This window comes from Aulonocara sp. 'chitande type north' Nkhata Bay, linkage group LG13, assembly GCF_057382095.1.
Source record: "Aulonocara sp. 'chitande type north' Nkhata Bay isolate Kocher_YH1m ecotype deep benthic linkage group LG13, A_spYH_male_GT1.1, whole genome shotgun sequence".
Taxonomy (NCBI): Eukaryota; Metazoa; Chordata; class Actinopteri; order Cichliformes; family Cichlidae; genus Aulonocara; species Aulonocara sp. 'chitande type north' Nkhata Bay.
The window spans coordinates 17,385,187-17,403,795 of record NC_141356.1 but is presented as its reverse complement, the minus strand read 5'-3'; the positions used below and the strand labels follow the sequence as shown (position 1 = coordinate 17,403,795).

At 41.6% G+C, this 18,609-nt stretch overlaps 1 protein-coding gene across 2 annotated transcripts in view; it reads right to left on the bottom strand.

The window, feature by feature from the left end:
- meis1b (Meis homeobox 1 b) overlaps positions 1–18,609 on the bottom strand; it is a 77,691-nt gene that overhangs the window by 51,825 nt on the left and 7,257 nt on the right. For both annotated transcript variants that reach the window (XR_015124408.1, XM_086258916.1), the window contains exon 7: positions 10,728–10,839. Coding sequence is in view for 1 of the 2 variants with exons in the window: in XM_086258916.1 (XP_086115042.1) it covers positions 10,728–10,839 (112 nt within the window). In the remaining variant the exon portion in view is untranslated. The remainder of the gene's footprint in view (positions 1–10,727; positions 10,840–18,609) is intronic.

The following is an 18,609-nucleotide window of genomic DNA, read 5'->3' as shown; positions in this document are numbered from 1 at the left end:
AAGGGACGATTGGGTTACGTCTAAATGTATGTGTTCACAAGTGTGTGTACCACAAGTGGGATGCTTTGTGTTGCTTTGCAAACACACTAAGTAAACCCCCGAGTTTCCCTTCAGCCCACCCTGCTGCTCTTGTGCTGCTCTACAACTATTTGTTATCTAGCCTTCTCTTTCCTCCTTCTGTCTCTAAACTCTTAGAAAAGCTTGCTGAGGTCTTTATCTCTCACTCAAATCCCTACAGCAGGTATACATGTCAAAGGGACCAAGGGGAGGAGGTCTCTGGGGGCAGCATGTTTGGTCTAGGTCAGCCTTGGGTCAAGCTTTGGCCTAGCTCTCTCGTTCTATACTTCCAGCTTCCCACATGCCAGATTACCTGGACTCACAGCGTGCCACCTCAGCCATGGCATTTCACACCTTTATGCTCTTAAACACAATTATCGCCAAAAGTTGAACAAATAATTTAAATTGTAGGTGTTCAATATAACTACAGCAGGAAATACTGTGGCAAAAAGACACAGTAATCAAATCTGTGACCATACAATATGGTGATTTTAGTCACTTTTCCACTTCCAAATGAGTGAATGTTTGTGTGGATACAGGTTTGATAGAAGCATTGCATGTGTCATATGAAGGTTACAAAATGAGCCTCAACAGAAATTAAGGTAGCATCGACCTATATCTAATAATAAAGAACCTCCACAGGGAAGCAGGTTGTGACCACAAATGGCGCTTCACTGGTGTTTCCCTGGCATGAAATTGGCTTTGTGTGGGTGTTGTTGGGAGAGCCGGCTGGTAAATTCTCCCCTTCTTTTGTTAGAAAGGGGGGGGGGGGGGGGGGGGGGTGAGCTTCATGCATAATGGTCTTAGCCAGGGAGGTCTGGAACTGTCCATAAATTGAATTATTTCAATTTGAGGCAGAGAGCGAGGGAATAATAGAGAGTTGCATTTACATGTGAACATATGCATGTGTGTTGAAGGAGAGAGGCTCATTTTTATTCTTCTACAGGCCTCATATTGGCAAGTGAGTATACAAGCCAAGTTGCAGAAGATTACAGTGGAGGCCACATGTTACCTTGCAGCAGGAAGCTATGCTAATGGGGGGGGGGGGGGGGGAGAAAGCTGACTGATGCCAAAATAACCGTTTCCCTTGTGAATATTACAGTTTGTCATATATTTCTAGTCTTACAAAGATATCAACTGTAATTAAAACAACTTGTTTATGTTAAAGTGTTTTGATCGTTTGTTAAGTCTTTTAAAAGCGAAGCTCCAAACTTCATGAATGCTGAAACATCGAATATGCACTTGTGTTTGTTTAGAAATGTGTTTTAGGGAAATGGTGTGCGGGTGTGGGGTGAAAATATTCCTGACACAATGTATTCGGCAGGGGAACATATGGCATACTGGCAGCAAGCTAGTTATCCTTATCCTCTTTGGAGGCTAAAATTAGCACTTCACTGTTTGTAGCTTTAAGCTGGACTCTAACCACTGTGATGGGGCTAATAATAAAGGAAAACAAAATGCTCAGTTGGCACAAGTACTTCGCATCCTCTGCCTTCTTTTTCGCTCTCTAGCCAACCTCCTGTTCCCTCTCTCTGCCCTGTCTTTCACCACTCCCTTTTAGCTCCTAATACTATTTCGACTAATCACTCCAAATTCAAAGACTAAATCATACTAAACATACCCACATGAAATGCATTGTTATCATATAAACGTTACTTGATCAAGATTCCCCCGTAAGCCTGTGTGTCAGGAAAGCCAGGATTTCCTGAACATGGACCCCTTGGCTAGCTTAAGAGCATGGGATGATGGGGCTAATCTCTTTATCAAAAGCTTAAATAAATAATGTGCTCTGTTCATGTGAGTGTTGCCCATTACTGTGTTTTTGTGTGTGCCAAGGAGTTAAACAATGATTCTCCTTTGAACAAAGTGTTGATAACCTTTTGCTTTGCGTTGCCTCTCCTTGCTTTTTTCCTTCACTCCCATTCTATAATTCTGCCCAAGTGAATGCTCAAACTACGTCTCTGACATACAAAAAAAACAAAACAAATAAAAAGGAGATGTTACTTGTAGCTTTTCCTCCAATGCTTACAAAAATAAAATGCTCACAAAAACTCAGTTGGCCATTGACTCCTGGCGTCTACTGGCAGAGATGACTAAATTCTGTGGTCTTCCAGTCTGCTATCAGGGTTTTCCCTGAAAAGTTAACATCTATCTGATCAGAGGCCTCCTGGGCCCTGAGCTCAGCTCTTTTTCAAGTGAAGAGGAGGTGTGGGAGGAGTAGGAAGAGGAGGGAGAAAGAGTTAGCAGGGAGAGGAAGACTGAAGCAGAGAGAGTTTAAGGTCGTTTTCTGGGCCAGATATAATGTGTTGTGACACATAAGCGATGAGTTGCTGTGATTTTACTGTCAGACTCTCTGTGAACCACGATTAAGAACCGAGGCATGCTCTTGCTCCTAAGAGCTTGTTGGTGTGCGTTTGGTCCTGAATCTGCTGTGTTTGTGGGTCTCTGTATGATTTAATGCAATTTTGATCTGAACTGAAAACAGAAAACTGTAAGGAATGCACAACGTAAAGAAATTTATTTTGTCACCATTTAGATTCACTAGTTTCCCCTACACATGCACAGAAACACACAGACACACGTGCATGAGCGTGCTTTAACTTTTTCCCCATTCATTTGCATGACAAGTGCATTGCCACATTTCCACCAGTTTAGGTTTGCAAATCAAACATGAAAGGGGATATATACACACATTTTCTATATATAGACAGATAGCGAGAGAAAAGAAAGAAAGATATCAATTTAACCAAAGTGGCATCTTTAAGGAACAGTGATACTACAATTGTGCAAATTATGGTGCTTTGCAAAAAATAAACCCAAAAGGAGTTCTCAATTGACACTTTTCAAACAAAATCTTGAATTTATGGGTGCTGATTCAAAACGATTTAAGTCTGAAAACTTGAGGCATGTGTGAAAAATCTCTCTCTTATATGAATTTAATTTCCTACCCACAGAAAAAATATTCCAGTCTTCCTCTTTTATATATTTAACTTTTCTTATCATAATCTCCCCACCCTGACACACAAGAGACACATACAAGGCAAAGAGGGGTGAGTAAATAGTATCTTTTAGCAAATACCAGTAATTAGATATAAGCATTTGGCATTCACGCCAGTCACAAATTAAAGAAGAGCCTTTCCTGTAAACAGACAGTGAGAATGTGTCTACATCATTAGTGTGCCACAATTATAACATGGGAGCTAAAGATACATTTCCCTCCTGCTTGCACTCCCTCTGTGGAACAAATGAAGTAGAACCCTTTTCTCTCTTGAAACGACAGCAAACTACATGATCTGACCTAAGTGCATTTGTCTGTGAAATGAGAGAGATAAAATGCAACACAGGCAACTTTAAAATAAATAAAAGCAACGCATTAAGTGAGCACTTTTTGTCTCATGTCATTTTAAAGACTTAAGCAGACCACATCCTGAACTAGCACAAAGACTGAGTGAAGGCACATAACAGCCAATGGAGTGAAGGGAAAGAGAAGCTAGTTGGTGTGCATGCAAGTGCACTTATGCACTTATGAATATGTATTTCATGTAAATTGTGAAAGACATATTGTGATGGTCTCTAGACTTTGCATTTCTTTGGTCATGCAAACATGGTCATATGTAACCAACAGACAGGCTGAGATTCAGACAAAGAGAAATATTTCTTCTCTTCTGTTTCTTTAAGTTAAGTCTCCATTAAATAAGACAGAAGCAGTGGTAGAAAAAAAATCAGTATGTACAAATATGAAACCAACACTCAGAAACACACAGCACACAATTCCCAGAGTCAAGGAGTCAAAAAGGTTCTGACATCTTATCAGAAAAGGTTTTATAACAATTACTTTATTACACACGAGACACATTTGTGCCAATAAAACAAAGATAGCGAAGCTGACTGACAAAGTAGACGATCATTTCACGTGTGAAACGATGCAGAGGGGAGGAGACGACTTTGTTTACCTATACCTCAGACCCTTGCTTCCTCACAAACTCAGCGGCTGTGTGACACCAGCCCTAATCCTAAAAGCAAACTGGCCTCTCACTGTGGGAACCTGACACAATTTCCTCTTTTTGAGGGGGGGAAAACTCCGGCCACTCTGAGTTTTCTTATTGCCTATGAGGCAATAAAAAGCCATCAAGGGCTATCATTTTCTGCAAGGCGAGTCCTAACATGTTGGCCGACGCATCAGCCACTGAGATATAGCGAGGCTGTAAAGATCTCTGTGAATCCGAGAGAGGAAGGTTGTGATTGAACACCAAGAGGCCAAACATCTCTTTTCCCAGGTAACCACAGATAATAATGTTTATAATGCAGTAATCCAGTTTAGACTGAATAAACATAGCGACCAGCAACACTCAGTTGTTGAAGGATGTTTCCCCAAGGTGTTCTGTGATGCAATTACCCTTTATATAAGTCTTCCATGCATTAATTTTATTAAACAGAAACTTTAAGCTCATGTGACCCTGTAGATATGAAACTCTTTTTGACGCGTTAGCACATGCTTGCACACTTTCCTTTAACCTCCTATGGGACAAGCTTAAGGTGGCACGGCCAAAACTTTTTCACCTCTGGACTGACTGAAGATTTTATTTGCTAGCAGTGGCATATTTTCCTCAATAGACTCCCAAACAGCACTCTGCATCATTTAACACACTAATCAGGGGTAACTGTTCTGCCCCTCTTTTTCACACAACAAAGCATCGAGATGGTTTCCCAGCATTCACCCTGAGAATCTCTCCCTTCCTCCTCATCGCACTCTCTCGTTTTGCTTCGTTTCTGTTCCTCGCTGTCTTTTTCTTCCACTTTCATCTTCTCCTCTTTTCCCTGTGTTCACGCTCTGAAGATATCAAAGACTGAATCCTGTTTATGTCTGCCAGCTACTGTACTTACACACCTCCAGTAATACGGACTACAGTCTAATCAAGGGAGCCACAAACCTTTTATCTACCCACAGAGCCTCACATTTAAACAGATTACCGGTAAAGCTGGACACCAGTAAGACAATTACCGGACCTAGGATCTTCCTCGATAACGTCTAGACAATGTCTAGACAATATATGCATTCACAAAATGAAATACAGTTTTTTTTAAGGTATGTCTATAAGTTCTTTAATATTGTTATGAATAATCTACAAATTTTGCATGAATGAATAAAATCACTGTGGGCCTGTGTTGTAAATACACTGTAACTGCCTTCCAGGACTTATTTATTAAAGTGCATCTGATTCCCTCAGTTATTAGTCTTTAGCTCATTATTGCAACAAAAAATTGAAAAGCAAAGTGCATTTATGAACTCCTGGAAGAAAAAAGAAAGTCGGGGAGGGGATTATTTCACACAGACACACAGAGTTCTCTCTTCCAGTCTACTGGACAATCGGACCAATTAATCAGTGACTCTGAGGGCACCACGTGAAGCTGAATGATTGGACGAGGAGAGCAGGCTGCTGATTGCCTGGCACCTCTGTCTATGTCCCTGTTTGCCCACCCCAGGACTGAAGACTGCCCAATGAGACAACAGAAAGCAGCAGCTCCTGTGTGGCCTGACCTTGTTGGAGGGCACAGAGATTGGAGAGTGAATAAATGGATAAATGAATGGATCACAACAACAGGAATATTCCACATTGATCAATGGGAATTTGCGGCCACTGGAGGTTATACGCAGTGATTAACAGCGAATGCAAGGATGATCTATTCATTCAAATACATATCAAACCAGCGAAGTTGACTATCCAAATGTTTTTAGAGCCACATCCTCAAGAAGTGGTAGGCCAAATGCCACATCCTTCACCAGGCTAATCCCAGCTGGGACTGGGCAAATGTTGCCTTCGTCAGTACTCGCAGTCTTCACAAAGATGACATCTATCTAATCATAATGTACAATAAGCATACAGGAATTTTAAAGTGAAAACTAGAAACATTAGTTTAAACATCAGCGTGTGCAAAATAGATGAACTGGTTTATTGGACTATGAAAACATTTTAGACTTGGTTTTACAGACTTTCGGTTGGTTACACAGAATAATATGAGCATAAATTAAATTATTCCAAATATACAAGCCAATTAAAAAAAAAAAAAAAAGAGCTAGGCATCACACAACATCCCTAAATCTCAGACTACTACTCAGACACATAAAATGCATGCAGACACCAACACATAGCCTTACAGGGAGCTATTTGTCTTGGCGCGGCACACTGTACTCTTTACAAACGGTCTGGGTAATTGGTGATACATATCTAATATCACCAGTCATCGCCTCACTCCCTGGATGTTTCTGACAAGCAGAGAAGGAAACCCTGTAGCTTTCAAAAACAGAGCAAACACTTTGCTCCGCTCCTCTGCTGAACTCACATACCACATCGCTGCAGCTGCCCAATTCAGTGCCTGAATGTTATTCTGTTTCCTTTGCACGCCAGACCCTCAGAGAAGCCAAGGGGTGTCCTCACAAATTCACACAGGCAAAGAGGAGTATTTTATACTGGGAGAAAATGAGAAGGCCCGCTCATGTCCATGAGGGACACCCCTCCATCGCAGGCATATATGATCTGCTAGGTTTTCCTCTGCCCTTCGAGCATTATACTTTTCACAGAAAAGCAAGATCCAAGGCTGCAGAAAAGCTTCTCCAGAGGGCTTCTGGGTATTAAACAAAGGAGCCTGTTGGTAGGAACTAGCGAGCAAACAGCTGGGCTAATAGAGCGGGACTAATTAACTACAGGGTCGCTCTCCGACTCTACTTGTCGATGCTTGCTGGATGTTTACAAAGACATCCCAGAGAAAGGGAGGAGAAAAATAAGAGGCTTTCTTCTTTGTCTGCTCTTTAGGGAGAAAGGAGACACCCAGGACTGATTTTAATGACATATGTGAAGCAAATGTGATCCTCCCTCCATTTTTTTTTTAAACTGCCAATGGAATTTAGTGCTAAAAAATACCATCGGCATTGTGGTCAAAGCACAAACACCATAACTAAGAACGCAGCATGTGAGCATTGTCACCACACGCAAAAATAAAAAAGGGTTGTTTTTTTCACATTGTCACTGTGGCACTGAGAGCACTGCAAAACATCTGCTGGTTTAAGAGTTATTATTAACTAGCTTATTATTAAAAGTACATTATATAATTATCATTTAATTTGCTTTGTGAAAAATATTTTTCCCACAAATGAATTCAACAAGATTCACATGGTGAACACCAACTTTATATAATGCAAATCCCTTCTCATGAGTCTTACACTGTTGAATCTGGGAACGATTACACTTCCGGATAGAGAGAAATTTTTATACCAGTGGCCAGTGAACCCTTAAGAAAAGAGGAAAGAGTGAAGCATGTGTTTGTCACAGGAATAGCCTCAGAAAAAAAGAGAGAGAGGAGAGTTCACTAGTTAAAGGCTCTCAAACAGACAGCATCGCTCTTTTGCTCCACTATAGGAGGAGGATTAAGAAGAGATGAACGTGGGGTAGACGATAAGAAGACCAGATACAAGGAATTATACAAAGATTGAGTGCTAAAGGAGGTATAGAAAGTGTGAGGACATGGACTGATGTACTTGAAAGAAATGGAGTAAAGGAGGTGAGTTGAAGGATAGATGAAATGAAAATGGAGGGAATGAGCAAAGAAGAGAAAGATGGCCATTAGCTGTGCAGCTCTACAGGCAGTGGGGAAGAAAGAGACATGAGAGAGAAAGGTCAGTGAGAAAGCAATCTGTAAAAGGTAGAAAGGAGGAAAAGGTAAAGGAAAGGGATCAGAAATAACAGAGAAACAAAGAAGTGATCAAAGAGAAAAGGAAGAAAAAAGGTTAAAGAAAGGTGCAAAAGGAAGTGGAAATAAAGTGAAAATTGAGAAATGGGGCAGATTGAATAAATGAGTGTAAAAATCTGAAAAATTGTATTATTCACGGAGAAAGAAATAGCAACAGAAGAAAAGATAAGCAAAAAGCATTGCAAAATGTACAACACAGAGGGAAAACAGAGCTGTGAAAAATGTAAGAGGGAATGATGGGGAAGAATTAGAGCGCCAAAGGAACAAAGAGGGGTGAGAGAACGGGAAAGAAGAAGGATAAACAAAGGTAGGTGGTGTTTTAGAGCGAGTGGGAGGCAAGGAAGAAAAAAAGAGGGAGGAGAGAGAGAAAAACATAAGGATACACAAGGAGGGAGAGAGAAACCGACTGACAGTAAAATGAAAGAGAGACAGGAGAGTAGGTGGGAGACAAGGGAAAACTGGAGAAGAGAGGGAGGATGTTGAGATGAAAGAGAGAGGGGGGGGGGGGGGGTGAAGCTGTTGGGGAGAGAGGGTGAGTAAAGTGCCAAACAGATAAATAACCAGCTTACTGGGATTACCAACACAGAATTTGCCAGAGCCAATATGACGTGGCACTGATAGCTCTTAACCCATATAAACCTGAAACTGGTCCAAGATGTCCTCCAGTATTTACTGTTGTCACTGCATTCTAATGCTCACCACTGTGTGTGTGCTACATACATGTGGACTTACATATACGGGCACATAGCAGGAGAGTTGTCAGCTTTGAAAAGACATTATTAGAGCTGGTTAAACGTTACCTGGATAAAAAATACAAATTAAGTAAAAATGCACAACATGTCCAAATGAATGCAGACATGTTATCCTCCCTACGAGTTCTCCAACTAAACAGTAGAACTTGATTGTGCCTCGAATCTCAAACAATTGATTATAAGTATTCCTGAAAGGACATATAGGAGTGCTTTCACTTCAAACAAGCAAAAACAAGACTGACAAGTTGTAACAAGGAAAAAAACAACAACAACTAAACACATTAAAAAGGCTGGCACAGTCATACTTAGCTATTGTGCAATTTTATATGTATTTATTCACATGGATGTGTGACATCACTCTGCTTTAAAAACTATATATCATAATAGCACTTTGCACCATCAACCTCTGGAGGTTTTTTCTGAGGAAAGAAGTTTCCATTCTTGAAATGCCAATGGGCTAAAACTAGAATCACATGCTGTAACAGCCTCCACTTTTTCCAAGAGCCTCTCCACCAAACCTTGATGGAGTTTTATACAGTTTGATGTGTCTTATTGCACCTCCTGGTTAAATAGAATAAATAAAATGCTAGCAATCATGTTTGACGGCCTCATACACATATACATGCATGATGTTTAGCTGCCATTGTGCAACACTTGGACGAATCAAAGCACATCATTCATTTTGCTGAAGCACATACACATTCTCACACACACAACACACCCTGCATTATACTCTGTAATTACTTTAATAACAAACAAAAATCTGCAACAGCCTGGAAAAGGAGTTGGGGAAACAGATATGAAGAGATAGAGGGTGATGCGAGAGAGTCGGAGAAGGTGGGCAGACATAAGGAGCGGGTCTATAATTGGAAAGATGTGAAAAATGAAGTGTCAGTTTGGTCAATAGAGGGCAAAGGTCACAGAAGCAGGAGCCCAAACTCTGCACAGAGCACACTCATTAGAGCGACCAATCAGATCTTGCCTGGTTGCCCCAGACCATTACTCATCACAGGCAGAGGAGTGCACACACATTTCCACAATATCTCTTTGTCTTCCCCCGTTTTACTGTAATTTCACTCTTATTGTATCAATTTGGTCTCCTCCTCCATATTATTTCAATTTTGTCTCAACTCGTGTCTGACCTCTCAGTCCTGAGCATTACTGAAGAGGGAGAGTCAAGCGCATACATATACAAGACAGAAAATGTGCCCGAATTAAAAAAAAATAAAAAAAGGAGAGACAACAAGACCAAGTGTGAGACAGACTGAGACAAAGAGAGACAGAGTATGTGTGTGTGTGTGTGTGTGTGTTGACTATATAAATGGCTGCTCGTTGGAGTGGAAGGCATGGCGGCGCTCTCTGCTCCCACCCAGGCTCTGCCTCCTGGCACTGGCAACCCTGCAAACTGCTCGCCTTGACATCGCCTTCAATAATATATGAAGTTGCTTTTTTGACTACAGTTTGTTTGCAGCGCCTTCCCACCGCCACCATTTTCCCACTGCTGCCTCTCTCTCACAGCCTCTTTAACACACTCAGAGGCACACACATATTTTCTGATTGCATGTAGATATCCAACTCTGGCAGATTTGTCCAGTGGAAGGGAGAGTATGTATTGGAAGTGTATGCACAATAACAATAAAAAAATAGGATTAAATTATGATGTTTTACATGCAATATTCTTCCAGATTAGTTCAGAATAGAAGCGGCATGAATCCAAAGACTGTTGTAAATATAAGTAACCTCTAATAAAGGTCTCAAGCTTCACAGCATAAGTTATTTTAACAAGTTATTAATGTGGGGGATTTTACACTCTCTAAACACTTTCAAGTGCATGAATTCCCAAAGAGAGGAGCGTAAAGCAAAAACAAAAAAGTTGCTGCACTCAGGTAAAGACTATCTACCAAAATATGTCTACACTGTTTATGTGTTCCTATGCAAAATGAAAAGTCCCTACTAGATCCCAGAGGAGCTTTCACATACTTGACCGTGACCTCTGACCCCTCTGTGAGTTCTGTTGCAAAAACCAATCCCCTTTCCAAATACTCTGAATCAGCCTCTCTCACTTCGTCCTCACACATAATAAAGTTTTCTCTGACGGATGTCGTATAATATACTCTGCATCTTGGTCAACACATAAACGGTGCCCCTGTCCTCTGTCACATGATCTCTTACCTTGTTCGCTGCTGTTGTCACCACTGTGCGATGTGTGTCCCCCGCTGGATGGTCCCGGCGTGCCTCCAGAGCGCGTGGACGCCGTGTCATCGTGATCTCTGTTCCAGGACGTCTGAGAAAAGGAGAGACAAAATCGAAAGGTTAATCAGCTAATCGAATACTCAACTTTCACTGATTTAAAATTTCATTATCATCTTTTGAAAGCTCTGGTCTAGATGTAATGTCCATTACATTCAAGAGAGCCAGTCAAACTCAAATGAAATCAATCTCTGCCAACTCTCAGCCCAGTCATCCAGTGTGTGTGAGGCCCTGCAACAGTCTTATGGAATAAGGATTATTGGGGCTTGATAAAGAGAAAAGCTCAGACAAATAGAAAGTGAACATGTTGTATTAGTTCCCAGCTTTCTGAGGCATGCAATCTGCGGCTGCCTCCATTTGGCTCAAACCACTAGCAGATGAAAATACAAAACAGCTACAACTTAAGATAGGCTTCAGCAAGCGCCAGGGAGTGATGTCATCCGAGCAGAGTGGAGAAAGAGGGAGAGAGAGAGCGCGAGGTAAATAACTCAAAGTATTGCTACATAAGTATAATTCCTCCCTTTTGTCCAAAAGGGAAAGGGGGGAAAAATGGATGACCAGTCCCACTAATGTTGAATTAAACTTCATCTGAGGCAGCAGAGCCAAGACTGGGACATAATCAAATAAGCTAAAGTTTCCCACAGTTGAGCAAAAAAAAAAAAAAATAGAAACAAAAGTATTGCATGACAAACCAAACTAAGGCTGATTTTAAAGAAATGAAAAAGTCTAAGCAACGAAAAGTATAAAAACGCATTCCTTTTTCTATAAGTTTTTTTTTTTAAATAGATAAACTTGACTGACAGCAGACTAAGATTCATTTTACTCTTACTAGTTTGTGTCATCAAAACACAAGCAGCTGACTAGACAGAGAGACTCAGGAGACAGGGTTTTATTTATATATAGTTATTTGTGCGTGTGTCTTAGGCCAGATGAATGTCAGCTGCACACTGGATGGTAGAGAGCTAATGGCCCAGAAAGAAGTAAAAACCGAAGTCACACACACACACACACACACACACACACACACACACACACACACACACACACACACACACACACACACACACAATATTGTCCACAGATGCAGGCAGACAAAAAATAGAGGAGTCAAGTTTTCTCCCATATATACAGGTCCGATGCTTACAAACAGACATACACTCTGCATACAGCCTGCAAAGAAAACACAGAAATCTCACCCTGCCCCATACAAAGCTGCTGCATACTATTGAAACTAAACCAGATGTTACTTCTTATCTCTGAGTGCCTCTGAAAAGCAACATTAGCGCTGAGGACAGGAGAGAAAGAGACTTCAGAATAGAAGGAAATGGAATCTAATGTGTTATCACACACAGTTTGCTATCACAAAAAAACAACGCAACAAACAAAACACACGCAAACAAACACTTATCGAGCCTCCTCTACCGCCTGCATGAGCCTATCTTTGCTCGGTGAAATCAAATGAAGGAGATATCAAGGGGCAATGTGGTGTTTGCATCACGCTTTTAGGGCTTTGCGACGAAATGACTGATAGAAACCCACACGGAGGAAGCAAGGAAGGAGACGAGAGGAGCACACTGGGGAACAACTGGTTTCAATTGGGACACTACAATTGGCTCTGCCGCAGCAAGAGGGTTTCAAGTTGAGTTTAGCATTATAAAAAGGCAGACACTAATTCATGACTCAGGTTTGTTTTAAACAAAATATAGAAGGAATAGAATAACAGAAAAGAAAAGAAAAGTCAGCAAATTCAACACATTTGGGGTCTGTTAGAGCTCTTTTGATGTTCCTCGGCTATGAAATTATATTCCAGTGCTTACATGGACAATATAATTGTTGTTTTCCAAATTAGGCTTTGAGGCTTTGCAATAAAGAGGGGAGTCACTGCACAAAGGCATGACTAGGATGGCGACTGGTTAGATAAACGCTGATTTTAACAGGGATAAGATACCAAAAAGATCCCTTCTCCACCTCTTACAAATTCTTTTTTGCCGACCGTAGAACATTGAAAAATGAAACACCCGTGCATGACCAGTGTTAACTCCAGAGAACATCAGAAGTGAGGTAATCCAGACCACATGCTCAGCGAGAAAAAACTTAACTCCGGCTTTTGCCATTTTTTTTCAAAAGTGAAGCATTTAAAATATGAGCAGAACTTGTTTATTCAGAGCGCAATGAAAAAGAATAGTACAGTACCCCAGGGATGTCGAACAGCAAGTATTAAAAACCCAAGAGCCTCAGCTTGCAAAAAGGATATTTCCCCCCCATGTTCTTTTTTTGTTAATTCTATAACAAATTCCATTTGAAAATATAATTAGAAAGTGGAGGCGGAAATGGCAAACTACTGCATTAGCTGTAATTGAACAAAAGAGCGCTTTGCCTGCTGGGAGGTGGCCACTGAGGCCCCACGGGAAACGGGGCGGGGCTGAGACAGGACCTGGTGGCATCTCCGCGGGGATGAGGAGTTTATTTATAATCGCAGGCCGCGCTTGGATGGAAAGGGCTTAGCACTGATCTAACACACAATTATTGCACACACGGCTGAAAACACACAACCAACAAACACTCGTAGCAGTGCGCACAGGTCATGCAGTGCATTTGCACACACACCCAGTCACAAGTAAATTTTTTTTGATCACTTGGTTTGTGTGCACACACACACACACACACACACACACACACTCACAAACACGCTTTTCATTTACCTTATACAAACACATCACATCGCTGCCATACCCACAGCCTCTATTTAACAAAAGCACACACCTTGACCGCAAGACACGGAAACAAAACAATACACACCCTGTGCCAGCAAGACTACGGCACACAATAAAGATCTTCACCTTCAAAATATGGGGTATGTAAATTTTCAAGATGAATAGATGCACAAATAGAAAGCTTGAGGTAGTGGAAAGAAGGAGAAACTTGTCCTTCTGCACACATAGCAGCACGCTTGATTTATTCTGTCCCTTAATGAGCCGCCATAGTCTCTCACTACCTCTCCGTTCCCCTCTCTTTAACTCTTCCCTTTACCCACCGTCTCCTGTGCAGGATGCACATTAATTCAATGCTTAATTGTTTAGTAAATTCAATTTTCCACATTCTATTCTGCCTATCTTTAGGTAAAGTTCTTAAATCGGTGCCGCCAAGCTGTGGGAACCCTGTTTTTGAGCCATGCATACCTTTTTTTTCATTACCATTTTTCTTCCCTACACCACCCTAATTCGCCATGAAAAGATTTTCCTTGCTGGAAATTCTGATTCCACTATGATCGGTGAGGCATTCCAATCCAATGCATTCTCATTGTGCCGCGTCTTAGATGCAAGAGGGGCTTCCCTTTCTGGCTGTGCCAGGCCCCATATCATACAAGCACTCATGCAAGAAATGTTGCCTTGCCAATTCATTTGCAATAATAAAGAAAACGGTTAAGGTTGTTGTGCTTTGCCCCCCCACCTACGCTTCTCCCTTTCTTCACTCTGAAATATCTTTTGTGATGATATGGATATTTACTTTTCACTCTGTGCCAGTGAGCGTGCGGAAATAATCACATGTGCATACTTACAGGCACAGACATAAATATCCAAATAACCCCCCACACATACACTCTTCACTGGTGGTACATCTGAATCAAAGATGACAGTTGAGCTACTCCATCCCCCAGAATTCTTTGGTGCATCTACTCTCTGTGGTAGTTTTCTTTAACACCATTTTTGACCTTTGCAACAGCACTGCTTTCTCAAGTTGAAACCGGCGAGAATGCCATGTGTTGCAGCAGCAAGATGGCATGCAATAACTCCAGACACATTCTGCCACTCAGCTGAATGCTGGTGGGAAAGCTGTAAGTGAAAGGGGCTGAAAGGCCAGCTATTGTAAACTCTTGTTTACTTTGCTTTTCACTGTAACTAGATAAAGCAGGACCTGCCTCTCTGATAACCTGCCAGGCAAGTGCTTGCCCGACTACTTCGGTTTTCTGTGCTCTCTCCACCCCTCTCCTCCCCTTGTTGCAATATTACTGCTTCCAAAATGAAAAGAGGGGCTGATAATGGTATGCGTGTGGAAAAAAAAAAGGGGGGGGTGTAGAGAGAAAAGACCCCTCACTCCCTCCCATTCTGTTCAACACTCCCCCTTCCTCCCTAACTCTTCACAATAGACAAAGAAAGAAGAAATAACCTTATAATTGCTAAAGGGGGTGAGGGAGAAAACTGGATTTGGTCTCTTGAGTAAGTAAAGTATGCTACACTCAATAGCCGTCAGGTACTCTTCAAACGGCTTTTTAAAACCGGTGGGTTAACCTCATAGAGACAACCAAAGATAATTACATGTTTAAGATAATTACCAGAGCTTTCAAAGTCCATTTAGATGACACTCGTGGAAACTGACAAACTGATTTCCCTTCCTCTGTGGCCTCTTCTACTGCAGCTCTTACTATAGACTCCTTGGTTACCCTCTATGAGCTGAAATCCAAACAAAAACATTAGCTCAAGTGCTTTCCCCTCTCCACGCCATCGAACCCCAAACAAAGCAATGGAAAGGTGGGCATTATTAGTTAACGACACGTTTTGCTGTGGTTTCTTCGTTAGCCTAGCCTGACTTGGAGCCACTGCGCTGGGATGTTCTCGGTGGATTCCTTGGAGACGGGTTGTTTGTGATGGTGGCCATTGTCAGAGGCTTGCAGGGGGTTAAGGGGGAGAGGAACTTTCCATTAGCTAAGTACACATGTGTTAAGCCAGGTTATTGTTTACTTAGCCAAAGAAACCACAGCAGGCCTCAGGGACAGACATGGCCGCCCATCATAAGTAACAGCAGACACAAACCAAAAACTTTATTTGTAACTGGGAAATTCTGACTATCATAGTGTGTCTGTGACACAGTGAGGCCGCACTAAGCACTAGTTTTAAAAACAACTCATAAATCAACTTTAACAAAAAAAGGCCATAACACCAAAAAAAAAACATATGCACTTTAGATGTGTGAAAAAAATTATGAAGGCATGAGAGAGGCTCCTGACATTCTAGTTCTTTGAAGTTACTTCAGTCTTGAGTTGCTCAATCATAATCACCCCTACTTGCTATTCCACCACAATTATAAAGAGGCTAAGAAACACACAAGTCACGTGGTCACCTCTTTGTATCACTTGTTGAATCCCCAACAGCCGCCCTGCATTCACTACCGAATGGAAGAAAAGGGGGAGTTTAGGCAAAGGGGGAGTAGAGGAGAGAAGGGGTGAGTGGGGGTCAAACCTCTCTTCTATTCAACTACAAAAGCTGCTATTACCAACAATCACTACAATGATTCAAAAGTTTGTATTAAGAACAGCAGTGTGCCACTGTAGGAGAGAGAGGGGGATGAAAAAAACAGAGCGAGTGTGTGCGCCTGTTAAGTCGGGTGAAACTCGATCCATACTTCAACGAGAAGCGGATAGATTAGCGATAGCGGTGTACTGATTAGGAAAATAGTGGCTGACCCTGGCAGTCATGGTTTCCATTGAGCTAGGAGTGGGGAGGGAGCAGGGGTCACTCTTTGACCGCCAGAGTTACCTAAACCAACACTGCTGGGTCTCACTGACCTGGAAACCCGTACTTGTATGGCATAACAGTGCCAATTGTTGGGAAAAAGATACCGCGATAGTGCTATCAGGAGCAAATTCTTACACAGTGACCACAACACAAAGCTCAAACAAGCCGGGTTTGTTTAGAAAAGATTGTGCAGGTTAGAAGCACAACAGCAACGGATCCCTAATGTATACTGTAGATGTTATTTCAGATTGCAGCCAATTTCACCTTATTTTCACATTATTTCAACTTCTCAGGAAAAGACTCAGCATTCATAATCAAAGAAAAAGTCAGGCAGTAAATATTTTTAAAAGGAAATTTCAATTATTTCCAGTCCCACTTCAGCCTGCATAGCTCAATCAAGTAGAGGAGCTCTTGAGATTTGTAGTGAGTCCTCATCACTATTAGTACTGTTGTCCTCTACAGCAGAAAGCCTGGGCCCTCAGAGTTCATTAGCAAATTGCTACACCCCTCCCCATACGCTCTGTGCAATTAAAGGCAAATGTGTAAATGACGTACAGCAGCGCAGAAATACCTCCCCACTTCTTTAGACTGAGGTGAATGTGTGTGCCAGGCAAATAGGGACACAATCAGCAGAGTAACTCTTGCCATATTTTCACAGCAAGAAGAAGATTGAGACAGACGCGGCAATATTCGCGATCACATTAAAGGCCTGCACGAAATTAACTTCTTGTGTTTTTTATGTCTGCATACTGATTAGCTCAAAGTAGATCTAATGGGGCAAAAACATTCAGCTCAAAGGGAGGAAATCAACGTGAATGTGGTGGAAAGCTCTCCAGAGACCAGCAAGGAAAGAGTTAAGAAAGTCCAACTGGTGCTAACCAGTCACTCCACTCACATAGCACCTGAGGGGGGTGCTGCATTTATCAAGCCAGTCTGAACACACACACACGCGTGCGCACACAGCAGCACACGCACAAATACACACATATATATATACACGCACAGAGCGTGTGCCTGCGCACACACACCCACACCGAAAGACACACACAAACATAGGAGGGTATGCCCAAACTGGCTGGGCTGCATTCACAAGCCAGTGCAGAGCCTCTGACTTTTTCACCTCTCAGCTATGCTCTGCTTTCTTTTGAAAGAGGCGCTCGGTGTCCTTTCATATTTCCTCACATAGGCAGGAAAACAAAAAAAGGAAAAAAAAATGTAAAGACATGTAAAGAATATTCAGAAAAATCACTGTTATGACGCAAGGGTACATAATGCAGCAAGAAAGTCAGCGTTGTTGAATTGTTGAGTTTAATAAATTCAAAGTAGTTTTTTCCTCTGACATTTTTTTCCTCTGCTACAGTCGCCTCACTGGAATAAATTGGTTTATGAATAAATGAGCCTGCTTTCTCCATCTTGTTAACATTGTTCTTTTGTGCAAATTCTCAGCATTTTTTTCCAGTCCACTTCAACTTTATGCCCGAGGGCATATATTAAAAATACATATGGAAAGAGATAATGCACACACAATGCAAATCCGTTAAGGATGTCACCACCTAACAACTGCAGATAAGATGCCACACAAAAATAGCCCATAAAAAATTTAAAAAAATATATATTCTGCCACAAGTAAGTCATGAAGTGCAGTGCCATTGGATTGACAATGTAAGTATTCAGCGGTGAGAGGCATGCACCCTCTGCCTGTTTGGATATGCTCATTTACACACAGACTGCTCTTGTGGACAGTCTCCACATTAGGCCATCCTACCAGAACATCAGCCCATCCCTCAGTATTACAAATCTGTCAAAAAAGTTTGCTCTGTGTTTTAATACAAACTGTGCCTGTAGGTCATTTTTTACGATTCTTTCAGTGTAAACATAAGCTTGTATGGTTTTGGCCTGAATTGGCTATATGTAGGCAACCGTCATTATATTAAAATAGGCCACGTCTTCATCTTACAGTCAATTAAAGATCTGCATCAGTGCCGCAAGCACAACATCATTTTCTTCATATACCTAGAATCCCAAGGGTTTTAACACACTATTTCAATATCTATATACCATAAGGCTTCATTCCATGTTCTGACCTATCTATAAAAAATTTGACAACTGAATCCCTGAGAGAATACAACAGGCTGTTTAAAGAGACACTTAAAAGCACAAGTGGTGTCTGTGTTATTTAATTCTGTTCCTGGATTAAATGAAGTATTATCTTCTGGGTGATCTTTCTCATTTCCATAATCAGACATAAGGGCCAGGGATGGAGTAGTGCATGCGCAGCAGAGTGAGGCTCT